General features: G+C 43.7%; 1 protein-coding gene across 1 annotated transcript in view; it reads right to left on the minus strand.

Moving 5' to 3' along the window:
- The window catches only part of Ccdc148 (coiled-coil domain containing 148), a 262,678-nt gene that overhangs the window by 4,544 nt on the left and 233,311 nt on the right, over positions 1–24,823 (minus strand). The window contains exon 12 of the mRNA XM_048426217.3: positions 2,052–2,169. Within this exon, the coding sequence (XP_048282174.1) occupies positions 2,052–2,169 (118 nt within the window). The remainder of the gene's footprint in view (positions 1–2,051; positions 2,170–24,823) is intronic.

Below are 24,823 nucleotides of genomic sequence, written 5' to 3' on the forward strand. Positions count from 1 at the left end.
CGCATCAGCACTCAGAACATGGCACAAGCTAGAAGCCTCTGGGTAAGACTATAGATCTGTTTCAGGACCGTTACAGAAGTGTTATAAAACATAAAATGGCAGAGGAAAGAGCAAAGGTGTGCTAAATCCAGGCCAGTCCCAGAGACTTGCAAAGGAGTTAAAACACATGTTAAGGGAGTTATTTAACTATCATGGTTCTTTGCTAATGATTAAATAGTCACGATTGTGATTGATTTCAGATACAAATTTATTCGCCTGATAAAAATCAAATGGAATCTTACAAGGAAAACCTGTATCACTTGAAAATGACAAAAAGCAACAAAAATTCATTTCAGCAGCAATCGATCTATGGTTATAAGCATCAGTACCGTGAGGCTCTCAGGTGAAGTCGATTGTGCCCTCATTATCGGAAAAGCTGGGAGAACTTCCTACTCTGCAAGTAGACTCCCTGGGTCCATTAGAGACAATGAGTTACCTTTCTACTGTAAAATTCAATTGCAGAGTCATTTTCACACAAAGTCATTGTCCTACGTAAAAAATAACTGCTCTGACCCAAATCTTAATGAAAAGAAGCCACTAATTTTGTCAATCATATGCACCGTTATTAACACCGGCTTGTTAATTCTGCGAGTCAAGAATTCGCATAGAGTAAATGGTATGTTAATGCCATGTCAAAAGAGCTGTAGTATAACAGCTGTGGTCAAACGTAGTTTAATTATTATAGGCTTCCAAGCTCCAATGCCCTATACTACAGTTGGAAACACTGACTACAGGTGATGGAAACAGAAAATGTCTTCCTTCAAAGGACTACTGGATAGAAAGAATTCTAGCCACATGGACTCTGTAGTTAACAAAATTATGTTTGTAATAAGAATATTCAGTAATTGTGACAGTAAGTCTGTCTCCAGGAAGCCATAATATGTAATCATATGCTAATAATTGAATAATTGGTGTCTTTCAGATTTATCACAAAGAATTTATGTCCTTATACTTTGAATTCGTCTTTGCAGCCCCCTTTATTGAAGACGAGGGTGATGTAAGAGCCATCGACACTTACTAGTTATGTGACTTTGGAGAAAGCACCTGACCTCTTGCTTTCCTCTGTTCCAACATGGGGGCCTTAGAAACATTTTCCTCATAGGGATGCTGAGGAGGTTAAGCCAAGCTTCACCAGAGAGCATTGGAACAGGGCTTTGCAGTTAGTAAGTGCTCACATATTTGATCTCCGATTACCGCTGCCAATGGGGCAGGTACCGCCATTATTATTCCCATTTTCCAGATGAGGAAATGGAGCCAAGGCAGATTAGGTCAACGACTCGAAGTTTTCCCTGCCATTGAGTACTTAGTCCACTGTTGCAGGGCTGAAGAACACCCAAGGTCAAGCGTCATCCATGGCTCTGTAAGACTTCTCACTTAGAAAGGAAACTACACAGCCACTGCCTGGGCAGGCTAGGCTGTGCAGCCATCAGTTCAAGAAATCACCTGGGAGTTCAGGTTTAGAAAAATTACAAGAGGAACTCCCTCACATTTCCCAATCTCTTAAATCCCTGCGTTTGTCATGTACTGTCTACTTTCATCTACTTTCGCCTAGTTCTATTAGGCAGGGCAATGGGAGGCTTTTATTTCTCTACAAAAGGGCTATTTGTAAAGTGGTACTTAACAGGCTTGTTGGCTGTGGGATTTTTCCAAGCCATGGTTCCCACTCCAGAGTGGATTATCTTGTTCCACCACATTTTTGAGGACAGTCCTTTGACTGGAAACAGTTTCATTGCTGCAAACAGATACCGTGTGGGTAATGAACTGGAGGAGATAGGGTCGCATTTAGATCTTGGGAGAACTTTCGAAACGCGGCTGATAAACTTCTTTAAATATATTAAGAAGCTGGACCTGGTTCAACATAAACCTAACTGGCTCCTGGGAATGAAAACCATGTCCTAATTTGGAAAAGTTACATTTTTATATAGCAGATGTCATGAACCGAGTCCCAGTAATAATATCATTAGCACACTTAGAAACATTAACAGAGTAAAAGATTTCCAAATCAAAAACACCTGTTTCCGAAGGGCTTCCAGCCGCCTCTCTCGCTCTTCCTCTTCCTGAGCTTCTTGAAGGGCCACTTTTTTCCTCTCCATCAAACGCTTCTCCAATAATTCTTGTCTATATTTAACCCTTTGGGAAAGAGACACAGGACAGGCAGGTGTGCCATAAATAACTCACACAGTACACAGACAGGAGTGATCTCAGGGGGACATCACCCCCACGGGTTGATTTCACTTGTTTTGATTTCTCAGATCCAAACAGTGAGAGGCAATTGACCGTGATCCTAGTAACCAGAGAGATACGGGAAAGCTTGGAGTGAAATCCAGCTGGACTCGGTGTGCGCGGCCACCATTTTAAGCGCTGACCCCGACCGCGAGCCGCCAAAGCTACAGCTACAGCGCCCTGAGCAACAGCCACCCGACCCTGAGTGACGGCCCAGCCTTCTGAGGACAAGCTTGAACACAACTTGAGGGGTTAGAAAGACTGTATTCCTGACTAAACGCTCATACTTTTCGAAAGCAGGGCAAATAAATTACTGTAATAATGTGCTTCAATTATTTAGGTTACTATTACTTAAACTACACTTGACATGTAGTGTGGTTCAGTGAAGTGGGCTTGTGGGCATGTTTTTAAAAAGCCTTAAACATTGCACCCTGACATCTGTAGATGGCAGCAAAAACATGACTTTCCCCCTTCACCATTCATTTTCCATCTCCTTCCAAATCATCCCACATTAAAACATGGTGCCTTAAAACACAGCTCCGGGCCATGAGCTCACCTAGCCTTCTCCGCGCCTCTAGCCTCCATTATTGCTGTCTTCGTGTCAGAAGGATTCTACTGACTTTCAGAGATGAGATTTTACCATTTCACAAAGCAGGCACCTGGGCTCTCAGGAGGATTGGGCTATGCTGGTCCTTCTCTCGGGGACAGCTTAGCTTTAGCTTGCTTTGTCATTTAGGCACAAAGGCCCTTTGCCCCTAGTATACCCACCCGTATTTTCTACAGCGGCATTTTCGCTAGACCTTGAATCTGTAGGCTCTGATATTCGCTGAGTATGTGTGAGGCAAAGGTCTTGCACTAAGTGCTTTATGATTTCTTTTTTAGACTCCACAACAATCATAGGTAGGGGTATAATTTTGTAGGTATAATTTTGTCTTTTAGAGATACAGAAATGGAGGCGCAGACAAATGGTGCAATTTGTCCAAAGTCTTATGCTGATTAAGCAGCAGAGCGGAGACACAACCCAGAATGACGGCTCTCAGCACCCAAGCCTAGCCTCCAGCCTCCCACCCCCTGCAATTAACCTCTGCGAAGTCTTCCTCCCTAGAGTTCTCCTCCTACACCAATTGCCCCTAAACATCCGCTGTGCTAGACGGTGCGGGCATGCTGAGAAAAAGTCTTAGATGCTGGTATCTTAAGCTAGACACAAGGCATGCCTAAGAGTCGAACGAGGAATTTGCAAGGAGGTACAAATATGGTCCCCTGGAGGTGGAGAAAAGAGAGATGGCCACTTGTTGGAGGTATTGCTCAGGTTGTAACAAAAGCCTCGTGGAGGAGGAACATTTGAGCTGGGCCGTGAGGATGTGACAGTAAGCGTGGGACTGGCGCACAAGAATGGGCACCCTTTTTGTCTTATCCTAGACCCAGAGAGCATGGGACAGAGTAAGTAAATGGTAGCCGAGAGGGACAGGCAAGCTGTGGTGGACTGAGCCTGGCTGCCATGCCGTTTCCTCAGATGTGCCCCGGGAGGGGAGGGGTGCTCCTGACAGTCTGCTTGCTCAGGAACCGGCAACAACGGAGAAGTGCAGGGAGGGGTCAGAAGGAAAGCCTGTGAAACAGGAAAGGGACAACGGAATCTGCGCAGGGCAATCCCAGCCTTCTCTGAAGGGCATGGCCATACTATGGCTCTCTTCTGTGTCAGGGGTCAGTACCAACGGAACCTGTGGACGCAAGAACCGCAGCTCAGCAGGCTCCCCAGCTCCCCTGCCTCCATGTAGGAAACTGTGTTTCCCATTCTCTCCGTTTTCACTAAGATGTGACACAACCCAACCTCCTTAATGAGGTTCTCCTCAGTTGCACTGAGTACCAGCTAAGTGAACTTCTCTGAAGGTTCAATTAAAAGATACCCTGGGACTTGACAATTACCATATGCTAATTCTCAGAACCTTGGGAAGTTTCTTGTCCTGTGGGACATATAGGTTGCTTTGTCTGCAACAAAGTTTGTGTCTGCTTTGTGGGAGAGTAATAGTCGGTTCTGCCAGGGGAGCTTGACTAGTGAGGGAGAAACTGCAAATGAGACTTCGGCATTTATTTATTCCCGTATCTTGAAGAAGGCTGACTTTCAGTTCATTTTTGAGGCTCATTTTTCACTTAATAGGTATTTATTGAGCCTAGTGCCAGCCATGAATCAAATATTGCATCAGGCATATGCAGTGACCAGTCAACATGGCTGAGACACGTGGGTCTTTGCACAACAGACGCTACAATAGAAGTTTCAAGATGGGGCAGCTGTGAGATGGGGGCTGGGGAGTGCTTTGATGGGACAATGAGGCAGAAGTCATGGGGGAGGGACCTTTGCCAGACTTGGGAGCCCATCTTAGGAGTACTCTGAACCTGAGACTCAAAAGAGGAATCGTTTCTAGCCAAGAGGGAGAAAACAGAAAGAGTAGACTAGGAAGAAGAAAGCCCAGAGATGAGAAGTCATGGCGGACCTGAGGAACTGAAAAGAGATCCAGAAAGATTCAATACAAATGTGGCAAGATGCAGGGCAGCATGGACTCAGGCTGAAGGGGTGAGCTAGCCACACTGTGGGGCTTTGTGAGGAAGAGAAAACACTGACCGCTCTTTCAGAGGTCCTGAGTGCAATTCCCAGCAACCACATGGTGACTCAGAGTTATCTATAGTAGGATCTGATGTCCGCTTCTGGCATGCAGGTATACATGAAGAGTACGCATAGGTTAAAAAAAATGTGAATAAATAAAGTTAAAATTAAAAAAGGAAGAAAATAGAAATAGGTTAGGACTGATTTCCAAGGAAACAACACCTAAGAAAGGAAGAAAGCAGAAACTAAGGAAATAAGGGGAAAAAACAGTCCCCAGAAGGTAAGAAAAATGAGATCAAAAATGTCAAATGCTAGAGAAAGATTTATTATAATCCAAAGCTATTACTGCATTGAATTATGGGGGAGTCGTTGGTGATGTTGGCCAGAGCAGACAACAGTGAGGTGGCTGAGGACTTAGAGGGAAAGGAAGAAGGAGGGGCGGAGGGCAAAACCTTTGAGTAAGAGGGATTCAGGTGGAAGGCGGGCACAGGGCGTGGCTGCAGAAAGCACAGCTGGCTGCCGAGGCCCAGCTCCAAAGGGAATTTTCTCAAGGTTATCCAAGGGCACGGGCAACACTGTGATTCTCAATTTTTACAGATGCTGTGGCTTAAACGCGAACAAGGCTTTGCGTACAAGAGGAAGACCCCTGACGCTGCTTGTGCTCTGGATAGCAAACCGCCTTTTCCTGAAGAGAAGTGAAGCAGAAAAGAACTCTTGGGAGAAGGCCAAACACTCACATATTCATGGGGAAAGAAAATGGCAACACAGTAAAGCCAATCATTTGGAAAATTTTCCACATAAATACTTTCAGTCATTTGAGGTAGCAGATTTTCTCCAAATTAAACTGTTGCTATGAAAGTCAATGTCAGGAAATGGCTAAACGCAATAGTTTCTAAGCTGTGCACTGAATCCCCAAACAGGAGCCTCGCGTTCATTTCTCACTCTATTTTACGCTCCCTGCGTCCACAAAGGTGGAACGCGCTGCCGAAGAGGCATTTGCAACTTCTCTTGGGGGAGGAGAGCATCATATTGTTCGCTCACAAGCAACAGCTGCTGCCAAGTCAGGCCAGGCATTAACAATAATCGGAGAAGGACTTTAAGCTTCCTGGCCTTTGGGAGGCTTGAGGGGTGGTAAGATTTCATGGAGGAATAGAGAATCTGCGCGTCATTGAGGAGACTTGAATATGGACTGCACTCTAAGGAGTGAGTGGACCTCATGGTGCAGCAACGCCTGGTGTCAGTGAGCCCTCAGGAAGATCTAGGCAGACTTATATAAAAAAATCTAGGTCTTCCTCTTGACTGGAATCATGAGCTAACTGCAGTCTAAACGGTTATGGCAAACAAGCAGGGAAGACTTTGCCGAGAAGGGCACACAGGGACAAGCACTTCAACTAAGAAACAAGAATATTCTCACAGGACAACATAAGCAGTAGGTAAAATAGACCAAAGCAATGGAGTTTCAGTTAGGGTACAACAGCCAACACTGAACTTCCCACTCCCATGTACTGGGGACATGATTTGCTCTGCTGAAGTCAACTCTGTTTGTAAATAAACTTCCTTCATAGAGGTGAAGCCATGAACCTGAACACTCAACATGACAGTGTTAAACAGGTACCTGCCGAGGTCTCCCTGCCAGAGGGACCACAGCAGTTGCGTTGTGGGGAATGGGGTTTTGCCTGTTGGGAAATCCGTTCTGGATTCAAACCTCGCTCAGAAGATGATTCTTCCCATCAAATGGAGGAGAGCCTCCCATTAGCTGTTGGGTGCCCAGGGAACAGTGTGTAAATAGAAACAGAGGAGGTGAGCCAGGAGCCATCACCTTCCGAATCAGAGTCTGTCCAGAGCAAACATGGGAACCCCGGATCACACTGCCATGCTTCACCCCTCCAGACCCACGGAAGGGGAAATTGACTCCACTCAGCTCTGGGGAGAGCATCAGCAGAGACGGATCATCGCAAAGAGTTCTGTGAGTACTGACTTGAGGCGGTGACAGATGGGACAGATGTACCTGAGGCGAGGACAAAGAGGACTCAGAGCAGGTCTGCAGAACCAGCAGGAATGGATGAACCAGGCCAGCCCCAGAGTCCATACTTCCAGCTTGTTCATTTGTGAGACTCCTAGAGCCCAGTTTCTGGCTCAATATCAACGCAGTTAATCAACATTGCTATCTGCCCACCTCTTTGATGACAAACATTACTTCAGGTGCCTGGGATCAGCAGTAGAGAAAACGAAAAGAAACATTCCCACACTATGATGCTTTACATGACTCGTGGTTTGCTTTGTGTACAGATGACTAAGTCCACACTCTGGTGTTGACAGAGGCTGCTTGTTCGCTTCCCAGCTGCTAAGACCCGAAATAATTTCTCAGAAACTATATTATTTACAATACTGTTTTGGCCAGTAGCTTAAGAGTATTTCTGGCTAACTCTTATATCTTAAATGAGCCCATTTCTATTCATCTGTGCATCACCACGAAGTTGTGGCCTACTGGCAAAGGTCCAGCATGTCTGTCTCCTCTGGCAGCTACATGGTGTCTCCCTGACTCCGCCTACTCTTTCTCCCTCTCTGTCTCTTCCAGCCTGGCTATAATATTCTGTTAAGCCATTGGCCAAAAGCAGCTTCTTTATTAACCAATAGCAATAAAGCATTTATAGCATACAGAGGGGAATCCCACATCACTCTGGTCATGATCAAATGGTTCTCAATAAGTTAGTTTTGGATGCTCACATCCTGGGTTGGAGACCCAGTTCTTGGATCACTATGGGACAATGGTTTTTAGCTGTAACCATAATTAGAACCACTGGAACTTACCAAAAGCAGATGCCAGGACACTACAAATTCCATTGAATCCTACTGGTGGGGTCCAAGCACTAATACTTGGTTAGACATTCTCCCAGCGATGCTCATGAACAAGAAGAGCCCAGGTTGGGGACAATGCCCGGCAGTTTAGCCTGAGCTTAGCTACCTGGAGCCTGGGCAGCTGGCTGCCTCTACCCCTGGGCCTCTGGCTTAAAGAAACGGAGTGGGGCCTGCAGTCAGCATTTTCAGTTTATTTCTGAATGATACGAATGCTGCTGGCCTGGGGACCACATTCTGAGAACTGCAACATAGATAAATATATACATTAAAGGGACTTTACCTGACTATTGTTATCAAGGCAAAACCAGGTACGAATTACTACCTCGGCAGGGCTTATTTCTGTCTGTGTGCTTATACATCACAGTTACATGCTTTGGGTCTATTCCAGACTAGAAATTTCTGATGGTGCTGTTGGCATCCAACCCTGCCCTCTCCTACCTGCCTGTGTCTCCAAAACATATGGGTGGCAGACTCCCGGGGTGACCACAGCCTCCTCAGGCTTGGAGCGGTATCGTTGATGGGCAGTCTTAAAGCGGTTGTGACAAAGCTTGTTTTTCCCTCAGATGAACGAAACATATCTCGATGACAGCTGAAAACCTCAGGCTCCTATTTAGTCTGCTCAGTGAATTCGAAGCAGAAGGAAGGAAGTCAAAGCATATCCACCTGAAAGAGGAGGCATGGGCTGTTCGCCCTGGGGATAGACCTTTGAGCCGCAAACAGATGGGTGTCTTATCACCAGCAGCAAAACCCACAAATGAAAGTGAGGTCCATTTCCTGTGGGTTATAATAGGTTCTAAGCCAGATACGCCACCTTCAGATGGAATACGAACTTGACCTGGGAATGCAGGACTGAGAGCAAGTAGGATAAGGTGAAACTAGGCAGGCCCAGGAAGGGTGTTGCAGATGTCACATTTGTCTTTTCCCCACGTTAACCCAACAAGCCACTTCTGCCGTTGTTCTAAACCCATCCCTAACTGCTCCTACGTGACTTTCTGTAATCCATTCTAGATCTTTACATATCCTCAATGTTTTTCCTACACAACTCATTGCCAACAATATAATAAGTGGGAGTAGGGAATATAAACTGTGGTATCTGCAGAGATTTTAAAGTAATAATAAAACTGACCAAAAGACGATATTCCCCCCTAGTTATGTACCAGAAATGTTAACACAGTTGACAATAAAATACCCCTCCCTGGAGCAGACCACACGACCCCACTTATAATTTCTCCTGTCTACAGTTGTCTTCAGTTTCTTGGTGGCAATACTTCTGTGGCGGCCCCTGAAACAGAGGGTACCCAGGGGAGATGGTTGCTTTGATCCCCTGTGACACTTACAGAGATTTCCCCACTGACTTTACAGTTCCATGGCTCTCTCTCTACCGTGGTTCTTGGGCTTCCATACTGGCTGTCCGGGTCATATCCACCACTGGCAGATATTTGAGACTGCAACCAACAGCCCTTTCTTGCCCAGTGGTCATCCCTTTTCTCCAACCTGCTTCCTTAGGCCCCCTTGGAGCTTAGCATCCGTTATGACTGTTGCCATGAGAGATGCTGCTGCTGATGCCAATCTCTCAGCTCCCTGTAGCTGCTGAGAAAGACTGCAGACTGCACGGCTCTGGGGACTCATTCTTAAGGACTTCCTAGCAGCTTCCTGCTTGCTCCTAGTTAATCTTCCCCTACCTGCAGCTCCAGCTAAGCAACATTTGCATTTCTCAACATTGTTCATTGGGCACTGTGTACCAGACATGGGGGCTAAGCCTCTCTGTCCTAAAGTTTACACTATTTAATTCTTCCTCTAGCTTTTCTTCCAGATGTGATCAGGTTTTATTACGTTTTCTTCCTGGCTTTTGAATCAAAGTCCCACAGCCACCAAAATCCATTGATTATCTTTCCTTTTTTCCTTTGGACAGTCACCATGCCAATTCCCAGCCCGAATTCTTTGTTGAATGTATTATACATTGACTGAAAGCTTTACAGCATATTCAGCGCATCCCATGACCATTTTCTGTACTCCATCTGTTTTGGCATTCACCCTCCTTAGTTCATACGTAAGTAATTCCCCTCCTGAGCAGAGAAAACCTCAGGCCTGCTTCGCTGGAAAAAGGCCTTTGGCCTTCCTTTCTCATGCCTTGTCCTGACGACCTTGCCAAGTTTCATCTTCTCACATCCTTTCCATGAGCCCAGGATCTCATTCCCATAAGCTTAGCGGTTGTTGCTAGTATCACACTCCGAAAACGGACCTCTTCCTTGCTTTTGCTTCAGTCTCCATCTCCAGCCATACCATTCATGGTCTTCTCCTGTCCACACAACTTCTTCAGGTGGGGCGAGAAATGTGTCTCTTGGCTCTGACTCTCTTGTCTGACGCCATCCTTCCTTTTCCTTTCCTTATTCTTTCTACAGAACCATTTTGTAATTGAAAGAGCTCGATTCTCTGTGTGAGATACTTTCTTAGTTTGGTTCATACTGGCAACAGTCTGGGGTCTGCTCATTCCGCTCCCTGGAAATGACTCTCTTCAATGTCACCACAGGCTTCAAATTGTACACTCCGGGGTCTCTTTCAGAGTCTCTTCCTATGAGACCTGTTGGCACTGCCCAAACTGATGGCCACCTCTCTCTTGGAATGTGTCCCCTCTTTCTGGCTGCTCCCCACAAACTCTACCACTAACTCCTTTGCATCTGTCCACCCAAGGTCCCAGCATGAATCTTCTTTATTTTCTCAATTAAAAAAGACTCAGAATCTGGACTCCAAATGTAGGCAGCTCACTAAAAACGTTGGACTTACCTCTCCTTTGAAGCTGTAAATAAATCTTTTGATCTTTTTTATCTTTCTTCTGTAAGTTCAGGATTATTCTCAGACAAATCCTTCAAGAATAGCTGTGTTACACTGAGGGCTCAGTGCAGTGAGCAGAGTTCATATACCTGACGGAACAAACTCACGGCAAGTCTAAACAGAAACCCACAAGGCCTATTTACAGCTCCTTAGGGGTAAGTCACATGTGTCTTGAGTAGAGTCAAGAGTCTGTATAAACAGTTATTTGGAGATCACTATAGCTGAGGACAGACAGTTAAGTTTGTACTGCTAATAATACCTTACAACATGAATGTAAAAACTTTCAACCTAAAATATTCATAGTAGATTGATTTTAGCTACTTAAGAATCTAAGAAATCACTCACAGAATGTATTACTTTGAGCAATGTGACATCTTGGGGCCAAGAAAGTCTTGGATATGCTCAGGAAAATGACTGAGGTGACTTTCTCTTTGGATTTATTGGCTAGAAACTGCCTTGTAAGTTAGAGATGTCTTCTAAAAATAACAATTTAAATATTAAAATAGTTGACTTTTTAGTCTTCTCCTTCTAACAGAAATTGAAAACCAGAGCCAACTGCCTATTATGGCCAAATCGAGACGTTAATAATTAAACCGCACTGTGGTAGACATCTGTTGTTTTGAATCTCTCTAGCATTTACTGTGGTGGTTGAGAATTGCCTCCCAGAGGCTCAAGTATTTGACTATGTAGTCCCCAGTTGGTGGGGCTATTTGGAGAGGTTTAGAAGGAACAGTCTTGCTGGGGGGAAATTGCCACTGATTGGGGGAGGGGAATCTTTGAGAGCTTGAAGCCTGGCTCTATTTCCACATTGTTTTCTTTGTTTTGTGCTCCTGGTTGAGGATGTGAGCCCCGAGCTAGTTTCCTGGGTTCCAGCTGCTATGTCTACTGCTTGCTGCCACGCTTTCCCACCAAGAGGGACTCTTCTCCCTCTGGAACCAATAGGCAAAATAAACTATTCATTAAGTTGTGTTGGTCATTGTGATGGTTTAAATGAGAACGTCCCACATAGGCTCCTCTGTTTAAATACGTGGTCCCCAGTTGGCAGAACTATTTGGGAAGGATTAGGAGGTGTGGCCTTGTCAGAGGGAGTATGCTAGTAGGAGTGGGCTCTGTGATTCTAAAACACTTGTACCATTCCCAGTGTGTTTTCTACCTTCTGGATGTGGTTCCCGATGTGAGCTCTCAGATGCTAGCCACTTGCCTGGTACCTGATACTTTTACTTTGCCAGATTCTAACTCTCTGCAACTGTAAACCCCAAATAATAAATTCTCTCTTCTTTAAATTGTCTTGGTTACAGTGTCTTAACACGGCAACAGAAAAGTAACCAATGCCTCACCAACTATCAATTCTCTCCTGGTGAATTGCATCTCCTCATCCCTTGCATGTCTGTTGAGGGATTAATTCAGAGAATTCCTCCACTTCCTGAGAATAAGGATGTACCTGTGGTCAGATATGCATAATAATAATAATTAATAATAATAAAATAGAGATGACCACTGTGGTTGGCTCTGGGTGAGTATATGACTTCAGTTAAGACAATCAGAATCTTTGCAATTTATATTGTGGATACCAAAAATGGAAATCTTTCCTCTCTGAGGACACTATGCTAGGAAGATCTGAATCTGGAGCTACTTGTAATCAGTCCTCCTCCTTTTCCTAATGCCCAACCCCTCCACATGGAGGAAATCTGTGTCCATACACAGCCAGCTGCTGGAAAAGGGAGAAGAGGGTTGGAGGGACGTAAGACAGCTGTTGACTCTCTGAAATAAGACCAAATGCTGGGCTTCCATGCTTTTCTGTCTCGGCTAGTTTATGTGAAGCTCTGTCAGTTGTCTGGGGCGGTGGGGAAGTCCTGATTAATAAAGGTTTTATTTATGAAGAAAGAGAATGTGTATCTTTTAATCTCTTTAATAGAATATCATACCACCAGCTGAGGTAGTTAGTAACTTTTAGGGAGTGAGTTAAGTCCTGAGTGAATGTGTATTGTTTTACATGGGCAGGGACATGTCAAGGACTCCAATGTCTGAGTTCCTCGGGTGTGGAAAAGGCTTCCCCCGCGGGAGCTGAGAAGGATGATGGCCAAGCTTTTTGCTGGCCTGTGTACTCATGTTGAGTGTAGAAAACTTCTGCCCTAGCTTTCTCCCCGGATGTTTATGGCCTGAAAACCCTTTCCCTGTGGAGATTGCCTCTACCAAGATCAGCTAAACCCGCCTGCTAGTACAGTCATACAGAATAACCTTGCTTCCTTGTTTATTTCTGTGAGCGATGCCATCTTCTTGTTGAGCTGTTTAGAACAACTCTGCCTCCCTATTTAAATGTATATAACAAATATGCTGTGTTTCCAGGGTGCTGTGGCTTCTCCATCACAGAGTCCAGACCCCTTTTCTGTGTCTATACATGTGTCGTTTCTTCATCTCCTCATTGGCCCTCGGGGATCCCAGAACCAAGCAGTACACAGATATGGCACCTACTGGTTCATTTCCCAAACTGATGACTCAAGGGATGTAAATATGCCACAGCATATGAACATGTGGATTGCGATACGTGTGTTCAAGCGAGTATTGGAAAGCCGAGAGTGCTGTAAAAAGGTGTCTTCACAGAAGAGTGGCTCTAATTATCTACAATACTTTGGTGGCATATATAAGGAACCTTCAAGAGGAAGGCTTAATGTGCTTATTGTCCAAATTTGTTTGACAGCAGAAAATTTGTCACCAGAATCCAGTTTGGGGAATGCTACTTGCTTGTTATGAGCCAGCAGGAGTTTTCACACACTCACTCACAGGCATGTACTATAGCTTTATGCCTTTCTTCATTGCTATATTACATTTCCTTCGCACGGGGGCTGTGGCTTCATTTCCTTGGTACCGCCAATGGCCAACAACGTACAGGAAACAAAGAAAAGCACCACTGAATGGGAGACAGAACGAATGGCGAATGAAGTGAAATCGCAATGCAAGACATCCCATCAGCTGCCCCAGGAAGGAGGGGTGACAAATTATATATACGGTAACCATATACCTCCCATTATACCTATAAATAAGTATTGCTTTGTAGGATATTTAGTCACTTGAGGAGCTGGAAGAGAAGAGGGAGTGAAGGAGAACAAACCTCTTATCTGATTTGTAGTAAGGAGGCTGCTTATTTGTCCCAGCCACCCAGAACCAAAATAATCACACAGAAACAATTAAATTTAATTTAATTAATTAAATCACTGCTTGACCCATTAGCTCTAGCTTTTTATTTGCTAACTCTTACGTATTAATTTAGCCCATTTCTATTAATCTGGGTATTGCCATGTGGCTGTGGCTTACAAGCTAAAGTTCCGTCTGGCTCCAGCAGGGCTACATGGCTTTTCCCTGACTCCACCTCCTTTCTCCCAGCATTCAGCTTAGTTTTCCCTAAGTTCTGTCCTGCTATGGGTCCAAAGCAGTTTCTTTATTTATTAATGGCAATCACAGCATACAGAGGGCAATCCCACATCACTGATTTCTTTGAACAATCAGGAATGTCAAAAGCCAAACCTGACAGATTTATTAAGATGGGGAGGAGCATTACAAGCATCAATGGCACACTGTTTTTCCTTTATCATTAACTGAAAGCCAAAAGATCACCCAGGCAGATCACTGCTAGCCTTATTGCCAATACAATAATTCACTTACTAAATACTTGCATATGAAAACACTATGTGCACAAATGTGCAACAGTCATATTTCCACACAGCAAATAAAAAATCCTGAAGTGGTGGTTATTTTATTTTATCACCAACTTAACTGAATTATGAAATGCCTATGGCACTAGTGAGGCATGCCTTTGGGGGTGTCTGTAAGTGTGTTTCGAGAAAAGCTGAGCTGAAGAGGCAAAATCCTTTCAAAGTAGGGGTCGCATAATCCCAAGGGCTGAACTTGCTAACTGAATAAAAGGGGACAAGAGGGAAAATGAATTAAGGGCTGGTATTTCTTTCTCTCTGCTTCCCGATACACTCAGATGTGAACAAGCAGCTTCACCCTCCTGCTGCCACTGTCAAGAGTCAGTACTGCCGATACCGCCTTTCCTGTCCTAATGAACTGAAGCTTTTAGAGCTGTAAACTGTTGTGGGATATTATTTTAACTAGACAAAGCTGTGTTACATTTGTTTATGCAGTAGAATATTACTTTCACTGTGTGAAGGTGTCACCTTTGTTTATGCTGCGTTTGTTTAATTATGGAAAGTTATGCTGTATCTGTTTCACCTTGCCTGCCTGATTGGTCTATGCCTGATGGTCCATAAGTAGGCAGAGAAGGCATGGGCAGGGCTAGCAGGCAGAGACAATAAACAGGAGAAATCTAGGCTCAAAATGAAGAAACGGAAGAAGAGGAGGAGGAGGAGGAGACAAAGAAAGGACACATCCACGGCAAGAAGCCAGCCAGCTGTCAGACAGACAGATCTAAAGAAGCAGTGAACGTAAGATATACGGTAATAAGCCAAGACAAAACGCAGAAGATAAACAGGTTAATTTAAGTTGAAAGAGTTAGTCAGAAAATGTGCCTAAGCTAAGCTGAGCATTCAAAACTAGTAATAAGTCTTTGTGTCATGATTTGGAAACTGGCTGGTGGCTGAAAAGAAAAAGCCTGGTGCAATAAACCAAGTAATTCCTTCTTAAGCTTCCTCTTGCCAGGTATGTGGTCAATCATGAGCAAGCAATGGGAAATACCAACCAGGTGGACAACACTGGACTTTGGAAAGTACGCACAAGAGCTAGCGCTTGCCACGTGATCCCTGGCACCATGAGGAAATTTGCAAAGTGGATCTCGAGCTCATAAATGGGTTGATGGCAGACTTCGTTTAGCTTCATGATTAATATGCGTTTGAGTTTTTAAAAATCTTTAAGTAAATGTCCATTTTAATGTATAAACATGAGTAGCTAGTTTTGTTGGACGATGCTTTAGAACAGTGGTTCTCGACCTGTGGGTCACGACCATATCAGGCATCCTAGTATCAAATATTTATATTACAATTCATATAGTAGCAAACTTACAGTTATGAAGTAGCAAGGAAATAATTTTATGGTCGGGGGGTCACCACAACATGAGGAACTGTATTAAAGGTTCGTAGTATTAGGAAGGTTGAGAACCATTGCTTTAGAAGAATCCTTGAAAGATACGTAAGATTTTTGATGACTAAGAATCCAAAAGATGTGCTTTATAGAACTTACACAAACCATGCTAATAAAATATGCTCCCGTGCTATCCAATTCCGGTTCCTAGCTGGGCCTCATCTTTAACTCCATGTGATAAGAGGCTGTAGAGGGCACCTGTGCTTCTGAGACAGACACTGCACCATGAGGCTGGAGCTGGCGGCCAGACTTTACAGGCATGTTGGAAGATGCAGCCCAGAGACGACACAAGCAGCCCAACCCTTACCCTCCAGCGAATGATCTAAGTAAACAAGAGGTGTAAAGTCTGGCTTCTCAACACTGCTTTAAAACCCGCTTCCCCTTCTCTTTCTTCCTTCCCACGTCTCTCAGAACTTTTGCAGACAGCAAACATCAAAAGGACCAGAGATTTTTTTTTTTAGAATAGTGATTCAGCTGCCCACGGCAAGGCAGTCAACCTTGATTTTCTTCCAGTCTAGAAAAGGATCATCAAACAGCTTTAACATTTGAGGCAAAAAGACACAAACCAAACCAAAACAACAACAACAAAATGCATAAAAATTGACTTTCATAAATACCTTTGGGGAAGATTGCTGCCTTTTCCTTTTTTTTTTTTGTCTGTGTCTTTTTTTTTTTAAAGTAACCTTTCTTATTTCCACTATAAGAATATTATAAAGTGTTTAGGTCATCAGAACTCTTCAGTGAGGACTGGAAAGAGAGCTCATTTTGTAAAGTGCGTGAGTTGCAAGCATGAGAGCCTAGGTTTAGCTTTCTGTAGACCTGGGACAAAAAACAAACAAACAAACAAACAAAAAACCCTGTGCATGGTGACACGCACTTACAACCTAGAGTCCTAGCACTAGGGTATGTGTGGGAGGCACTGGAGGGTCGTTGGTGATCACTGCCCGCCAGCCTAGCTTCATTGGTGACCTCTAGATATAGTGAGAGACATTGTCTCCAAAAATAAAGAGGGAAACAAAAGAAAGCTAACAACATTACACAAACATGCGCACACACATGAACATACACATATAAATCACCTACACGCACATACACACTTGTGGTTGACAGTTAAGAATTAACATCTGAGGTTGCCCTCGGGTCTCCAAGAGCACACACACAAGCACACCCTATACACCTGTGCACTTGAACAAGCAAATGTGCACATACACACACACACACACACACACAAACCTTTTTGTTTAGCCATTTGAAATATACTTTAAGAAAACAAGCAATGAAATATACTAACAGTAGTTGTGCCTTTCCTCAGGTCCTTTGCACTTATTGCCTTCAAAGCTGACTTTATTCTTGCTACTGCTAGAGTGTCAGCCAGCTCCTTCAGTGACTCTGCCCCCACTGGGCCTCCCTGAACAGTCTTTTCTCTGCCTGAAGACCCAGCCTTCCAGACCAAGCCCTGGGATAAATGGTTCAATTATTTTTTTTTAGCAAAAGACAACAGCAGTGCCCCTGGCTTCCTGCCAAGGTAACCCTAGCATTGAGCATGTTTGGGCCTGAGCAGAAATGAGGCTGTAGAAACCTGATGGTTTCCTTTCCTTTGCCACATGAAGTGGGGTAGATATGTCCTCAGCCGCTTTCCAAAGGGCATCCCTTGGGATGCCTCTCCAAGGAAATGGAGGAGCTTCGAAGGGAGCATGCTAGACAAGACCAGAGAAGTACAATGAAACTGGCTTCCAATAACACACAATTTGTAAAATTTTATACAATGTCAGAATTTTAATCAGACCCCTAAGTGGGGAGTAAATGGGGAAAGGGGAACCTGGGAAACACACAGAGGGGGTGATCTCAGGCACATTGCTGGTAGAAACAAGACAGTTAATGCTAACAAAATTCTATTTTAATGAATAGTCAAACATCTATTTTGTCTATTTTGATACAGCTGGCAAAATGATGTAGGTGGGTCTTCTCTCTATGTGTTATTTTCATTGGTTAATAAAGAGACTGCCTTGGCCCTTTGATAGGTCAGAACATAGGTAGGCGGGGAAGACAGAACAGGATGCTGAGAGGAAGAAGGCAGTGAGGCAGACACCATGCAGCCAGCCGCCAGGTCAGACATGCTGAATCTCTCCCGGTAAGCCACAACCTCGTGGTGATATACAGATTATTAGAAATGGGTTGAATCAATATGTAAGAGCTAGCCAATAAGAAGTGGGAACTAATGGGCCAGGCAGTGTTTAAAAGAATACAATTTCCGTGTAATTATTTCGCGTGTAAAACTAGCCAGGTGGGCGGCGGGAAGTGGCCCACCATTCCTTCTACAGCAAAAGGCAATAAGAAATAGGCTGTGCCTCCTTGTCCACATTCTTCCCAGAGCAGAGTAACACTTTGAAAGGCTCCTTAGAGAAGAAACCCATCTCCCTTTCCAAAGACCACAGTGATCAGAACCACAGAACACAGGCTTGTGCCGGCCCCCCCCTCCCCCGCCCCCCGCACCGCTACAGAGCTTAAATATGACCCCTGTAAACAATGAGATCCACTGGTTCCACATTAAGCTGAAAAGGGGTATCAGTGCTGCTTCTTATAGGAGGGACTTTTGCTCTAACCTAAACTGCTGGCCAGTCAGTCCCATTGCCTGAGACTGAACCAAGTGAATGGTTATGATTCTCATTCTTAGAGGCGTAGCCAGCCTTGTTGTAGGCGTGAAAGGTGATCACAGGCTCCCCGCAGATCCGGCAGTATACCTTTTCTTTCAGGAAATACTTGTGTATTATTGTTTGTGTATAGATGCACACGCCATGGTTTGCATGTGGGGACCAAAAGACAAGGCTGGTAAGCTAGGTTCCTCCTTCTGCCTTCATATGGATTGAACTCAGGTTGCCAGGCTCGCTCAGCAAGCATCGTTATCCACTGAGCCATCCTGCCGGCCCTGCATTATAATATTAATTGTCCTCTTTCAGATGTCACAGTTCACATCTGTCAAACTCTGTTTCTGTGGTCTGAGTGTGACATGTCTTCCTATCAGCTCACATGTTTGAACATTTTGTCCCCAGCTAAAGGTGCTGTTTGGGAGGGCTTTGGAGTCTTTAGATGGAGCGCTTGTCTGAAGCAAATCTGGGACAGGGGGTCTTGAGGGCTGATAGCCTAGCCCCCTACTTTCTCTCTACTATCTGCTTGCTTCCTGACAGTGAATACAATGTGACCAGCCATCTCAAGAAAATAAAAAATGTACCCCGTTATTTCAAATAAGAATATTCCTGAAGACCTTCCAAATATGCCTTTCTGATACCCCGTCCCTGCTTTCTGAAAGATTGTCATCAACAAATCTGTCCTCTGCTGAGATCCTGGGCTGAGAAAATAATTTTATCACTTTAGCCAGACACAGACAATATTTCCTCCTTGTGTGCGTTCTTTAAACAGAAACATCCTGTGTAGACAGCTCCAGCTCTCTGCTTTAGAGTGATCACATGCCAAATTGGCATCCAAGTGGACAGAACCAAGTCTTTCCGAAAATAGACCACTCACCCGCCATGATTGGAGGAAGCCCTGTCTGAGCCTGCTCCGACATGAGGTCACTTATGGATGTCCTCGGAAAGGAGGCTTTGTGGAGGATGCTTTGATTAACCTGAGTATGAGGGGAAAACAAGCCTCGAAAAGCCCAGGTCTTAAAACGTTTGCAGCTTTCAAGCCCACGCACGTTCGCCTGGTGATGATAGCCCTCTTTGGTTTGTGGGATTTGAAAATGCCGTAAGATTAAAGAGTGAGAAAAGCATAACAAAGGGAAGAATTCTCTGTGCATTTGACGGAAATGTAAGACTGCTTCCTCTTCAATTAATAAGGCACATTAAAAATGCAAACAGCTAAGTGTTTATAGAAAGGCTATAAATACACATGCTTTAAGTATATAAAAATATCATGTGTTTAAAATGGCCTATTTGTATTAAAAACTTAATTTTAAAGATATTCTCATACATTTGCAAAAAAAATAATTTGCCACTCAACTAATATTTCGGCAGTGCCATTTGCCCTCTCTTTAGACTAGGTGTGAAGAAGACTGGGTTATTTTTCATTTATTTCCAAGAAATATTTGGAAGGATATATATAGTATTAAGCATAAGGGAATACATCAGAATTAAAAATCAAAGGTACCAGAGCCAAGTAAGAGGAAGAGATGTTTCCAGGCAACTGCCACAAGTTAATTGTCACAGCTAGGCCTAGAGCTTGCCTCTCACAGGGAGCTTGCTGTCCAGGTGGGACTGTCAAACCTGTGCCTGTTCAACACAGTGTTTGCAGACCTGTCTCAGCAGCAGGGGACTGGGCTTAATTATATTGTATTTCTCAGAGAGTGGGCGGTAAGTCAACGTCACTAAAACCTGTTTGTAAAATGCAGTCCCCTGGGTCTACCTTGGGCTCTCTGCAGGGAGGGCCCTGCCATGCACTGGAGTGTGGAATCTTCTTCTTTGCTGGGATTGCAGCCTCTTGTAAGAGCAGTGTAGGGGAACTCGGCACCAGAGTCAGACGTTATTCTAATGACTAGTGCCTTGGATACTGCACTAGCCCTGTTGTGTTTCCCTGGGCCAGTAATGCTTTAGGCTGTCTGGTCCAGAGAGCCCACTTGATAGCGGCCCCAAGTGTTTGACCTCTTCTGAGGGAAACTTGTGGCATCCTGTGGGGGTTTGAACACAATGAGCTCATAGTCTACAGCATTTGAGTGCTTGGTCCCCAGTTGGTGGCACCGTCTGGGACCGCTTAGGAGGTGTGACTTTGCTGGAGGCAAAAAGTGTGCCACTGGAGGCAGGAAGTAAGAGTTTACAGACTCCTACCATTCTAGTTCGCTTTCTCTGCTCCCTGCTTCCAGTTCGAGAAGCGAACGCTCAGCTTCTGCTCCAGGCCCCACGCCTGCCTGCTTCCACACTCCCTGCCTTGATGACGATGGATGCTAACCTTCTGGAACTGTAAACCCAAACACCTTGGTCATGGTGTGGTATCGCAGAAGTAGAAAAATCACGAATACACTCCCGTGTCATCGACTGTGTTTTAGTTCCTGTTTTAGTTCCTGTGTTTAGTTCCTGTGTCCCCAAGGCTGCTGGATCCTCCCAGGCTCACACTGATAGGTCTGTGTAGGCTAAGGTTTCCGTTTATCTTGATAGGGATCCATCCTATTGCTGCTCCTGGGCATGTGTGAAACCCTCCTTCTACCATGTTCTATGTGGACCCACTAGGAGGAATGATTTGGTCCTTGCCCCTTATTGATATTTACAATTGATTGACACTTACTGGCTTATTCTCTGCATTTGAGGTATAGCTTTATGCGTGCCATAGTCTCCAAATGTTCTAAGACACTGTCTACTGTAACCCTTGTAATTTTCTACTTTCTAAGATATTTATTGCCTAATTGTCTTCCACGGTACTTTCCACATTTGATAATTTCATATGAAGCTACAGCCCTAATTCCTATGCTCTATCAGCCTTCTGGTACAGCTCTGGAGCGTCATCATCATCTAACATTGATTTACCATTGTGATGGGTAAAGCTGATTGCCAACTTGACTGGATTAAGAAAGGCCTAGAGCATTAAGGGCCGGATTCCGCTGGGTGTGTCTCAAGGATTATCTGATTAGCGAAGATCTGGCCTGAATGTGGGTGGCACCATTGTTTAAGCAGGGGTCCCTAACTGAAATAAAAAGCGGAAAAAGAGAAAGCTGGCCTTCTTTCTCTGCCCCATGTCTTTTGAGAGATGAGCAAGCAACCTCACACCCTACAACCACAGAGAACTAATCCGACCACGCCCTCCTCACCATGATGGACTTACATGCTCTCAAAGCATAAATAAACCAAATCTTCCCTTCTTTAGGTTGCCTCTTGTAAAGCATTTGGGGGCAGTGACAAGAAAAGCAACTGATATAAACATCAAGCAGTTTTGGCCTTCCTACTCGTCATTACTTCCTGAGAGCTTCTGCCTGTCTCTTAAAACTGAGGCCGCTATCTATTGCCAGGCTTTTCCTGGAGATTGTAAAACTCTTGTCAAAAAATATGTGCTGCACCCTTGAGACGTGCCTCTTGTACCCAGCTCAGAGGCTCTCTTTTTGGTCGTAGATTACCCAGTAAATCACTTTTTAAAGGTCATGTTCAGCACATCTCGAGATTTACTTGGCTTCCAAAGTTGCCTGCATTAGGAAGCAGCTACGGTAGAAACATGCCCTCCATTCCCAGCCAATTTGGTTTCCTACTCAAGGCCTGAAAGTTCTTCAGCTGTCGCCCATTTGACTTCAGATTGGCCCCACAAGCCAAGACCAGCGCAAATTACCTGACGAGCACAATATAACTGTGGCATTCTGGGAAAGTGTGTGATAACAGCACATTGGGTCTTGACACTAGCCCTTCCATGACAAAGCACAGAGCCCAGCAGCTCTCCTCAGGGACTTAGTTACATACTTTCTTCCTTCTGCTGTGGAACCTAGGGCCTCATACATTTGTAAGAACCCCATATCAGCTAGAGAAAACCAACTCTTTTTGTTGTTTATATATATATATTGTTTTTGTATATATGTATATATAAAACCTGCTTTCCTTCTATGTAGCCCAGCTTCAAGCCAAGACCTGTGGAAATGTGACCTATATCCAAAAAACTGACCTAAATAAAGTCCACACTGACTTACATATTGGACTTCCTCTTGAAGCTGATGTTAAAACATCTTCTTCAGGGGCTTTTATATCTTTTTTGTTTGTTTGACATCTGTTCGGTACTTAAGAACACTGGCCATTCTTCCAGGGGACCAGGGTTGGATTCTCAGCACCCATATCTAAACTCACAACTGCCTGTACCAAGTGTACCAGGGGATTCAACATCTTCTCATAAACACCATGGGCATTGTATGGCTGTGGTGCGTAGACATACACTCAGGCCAAAATACACATAAAGTAGAAATAAAGGGAAATACTTTTTAACTTTCTTACAGAAATTTTGTATTTTAGATGTGTGCCTCTGCACGTGTGTTTGCACCTGTGTCAACTATATATATACTTATATATGTATATATATATATATATGTGTGTGTGTTTTTATATACATATATTCTTTTTTAATTTTATTGATTTTATTGAGCTCTACATTTTTCTCTGCTCCCCTCCCTTCCTCTCTCCTCACTTTCAACTCTCTCCTATGGTCCCCATGCTCCCAATTTACTCAGGAGATCTGGTCTTTTTCTACTTTCCATGTTGATTAGATCCATGTACGTCTACTCTTAGGGTCCTCATTGTTGTCTAGGTTCTCTGGGATTGTGAATTACAGGCTGGTTTGCTTTTCTTTATGTCTAAAAGCCACTTATGGGTGAGTCCATATGATAAATGTCTTTCTGGGTCTGGGTTACCTCACTCAGTATGATGTTTCTAGATCCATCCATTTGCCTGCATATTTCAAGGTGTCATTATTTTTTTCTGCTGTGAAGTACTCCATTATGTAAATGTACCACATGTTCTTTATCCATTCTTTGGTCGAGGGGCATTTAGGTTATTTCCAAGGAGAACTAACCCTTAAATGTTAAATGAAAACCAGTTCTTAAACACGCCCATTATTACACATTAAATTATAAAAATTTAATGAAATAGGCTATATTTTCAAAAAAGTATTAAAAACTCATCACTTCTGATTATTATACTAATTTTCACATTATCCATGCCTGAGGTTAATGATGCCTATTATTAAATCAGCATTGTAAAAATAAAATATCTTAGTATATAATTGCACACCTCTTACAAACTCTGTTCAGTGACATTCAGCTAGTCATTTAAAATAGGCTATGGCAGAGGCATCTACACTGATGAAATTCGTGCAAACCACAAATTAGAACTTACCTCATTACTTCTAGGCATGCCTGACGAGTTGGCAAATATTTACCAGCACATTATTATATATGAACCAATTTAGCACTAAGCAGAAAACCACAAAAGCATACTATGGTTAGGGGTTAAATTTCTCATTCTTGCTTCAAACTTTTCCACTTCTTGCAACCTGCTTTCCTTCTGTGTAGCCCAGCTTCAAGCCAAGACCTGTGGAAATGTGACCTATATCCAAAAAACTGGCCTAAATAAAGTCCATACTGACTTACATATTGGACTTCCTCTTGAAGCTGATGTTAAAACATCTTCTTCAGGGGCTTTTATATCTTTTTTGTTTGTTTGACATCTGCTCGGTACTTAAGAACACTGGCCATTCTTCCAGGGGACCAGGGTTGGATTCTCAGCACCCATATCTAAACTCACAACTGCCTGTACCACGTGTACCAGGGGATTGAACACTGGCCATTCTTCCAGGGGACCAGGGTTGGATTCTCAGCACCCATATCTAAACTCACAACTGCCTGTACCAAGTGTACCAGGGGATTCAACATCTTCTCATAAACACCATGGGCATTGTATGGCTGTGGTGCGTAGACATACACTCAGGCCAAAATACACATAAAGTAGAAATAAAGGGAAATACTTTTTAACTTTCTTACAGAAATTTTGTATTTTAGATGTGTGCCTCTGCACGTGTGTTTGCCTCTGTGTCTCTGCAAGCATTCTTTAGACTGTGTGCACTTCTGTGTTCTAAACAGTGGCTGTATTGTTACTTTCGATTGGCAAACTTGAACTTAAAATAACTTTAAGTCCAGCTTAGTAACCACTAAAATTGGAGAGAGGTTGAGAGATGAAGATCATCATATGTCTTGGAATCAATACTTGAGTGCTGAAGAAGGAATTCCAGAGGAGGTCAGCCGACATGATTACAGGAGCAGAAAACTGACTCAGGATATCTAAGGAAAGTAGGACTCCTTACATAGCAGCGATAACGCTAATGGCACGCTGCAAGATCCTGGAGAGTGATTGGGAACTCTTTACAGAGGAAGCATTGTTCTCTGTTTCCAGCATGAGTAAGCCAAAAGGGACTCAACTTACAGCAGTTTATCAAAAGAACTTTAGAGGAATTTAGTGAAAGAAAATTGTCTTCAGATTTTTTCCTCTTATGTTTTTTAATCAACTATTTTAATCAGTGGTGCCTAGAATCTTAATTTGAAGGTAGAGAGTCTTATTACTAAAAATGACCCCCTGGATAGTCAGTAGAATGTTGGGTAGCTGAATTTTCTCTATAAATAGATATAGACTAAAGACTGTACTTCTTTGTTTGTTGGCATGCATGCAG

This window comes from Myodes glareolus, chromosome 21, assembly GCF_982192425.1.
Source record: "Myodes glareolus chromosome 21, mMyoGla1.1, whole genome shotgun sequence".
Lineage (NCBI taxonomy): Eukaryota > Metazoa > Chordata > Mammalia > Rodentia > Cricetidae > Myodes > Myodes glareolus.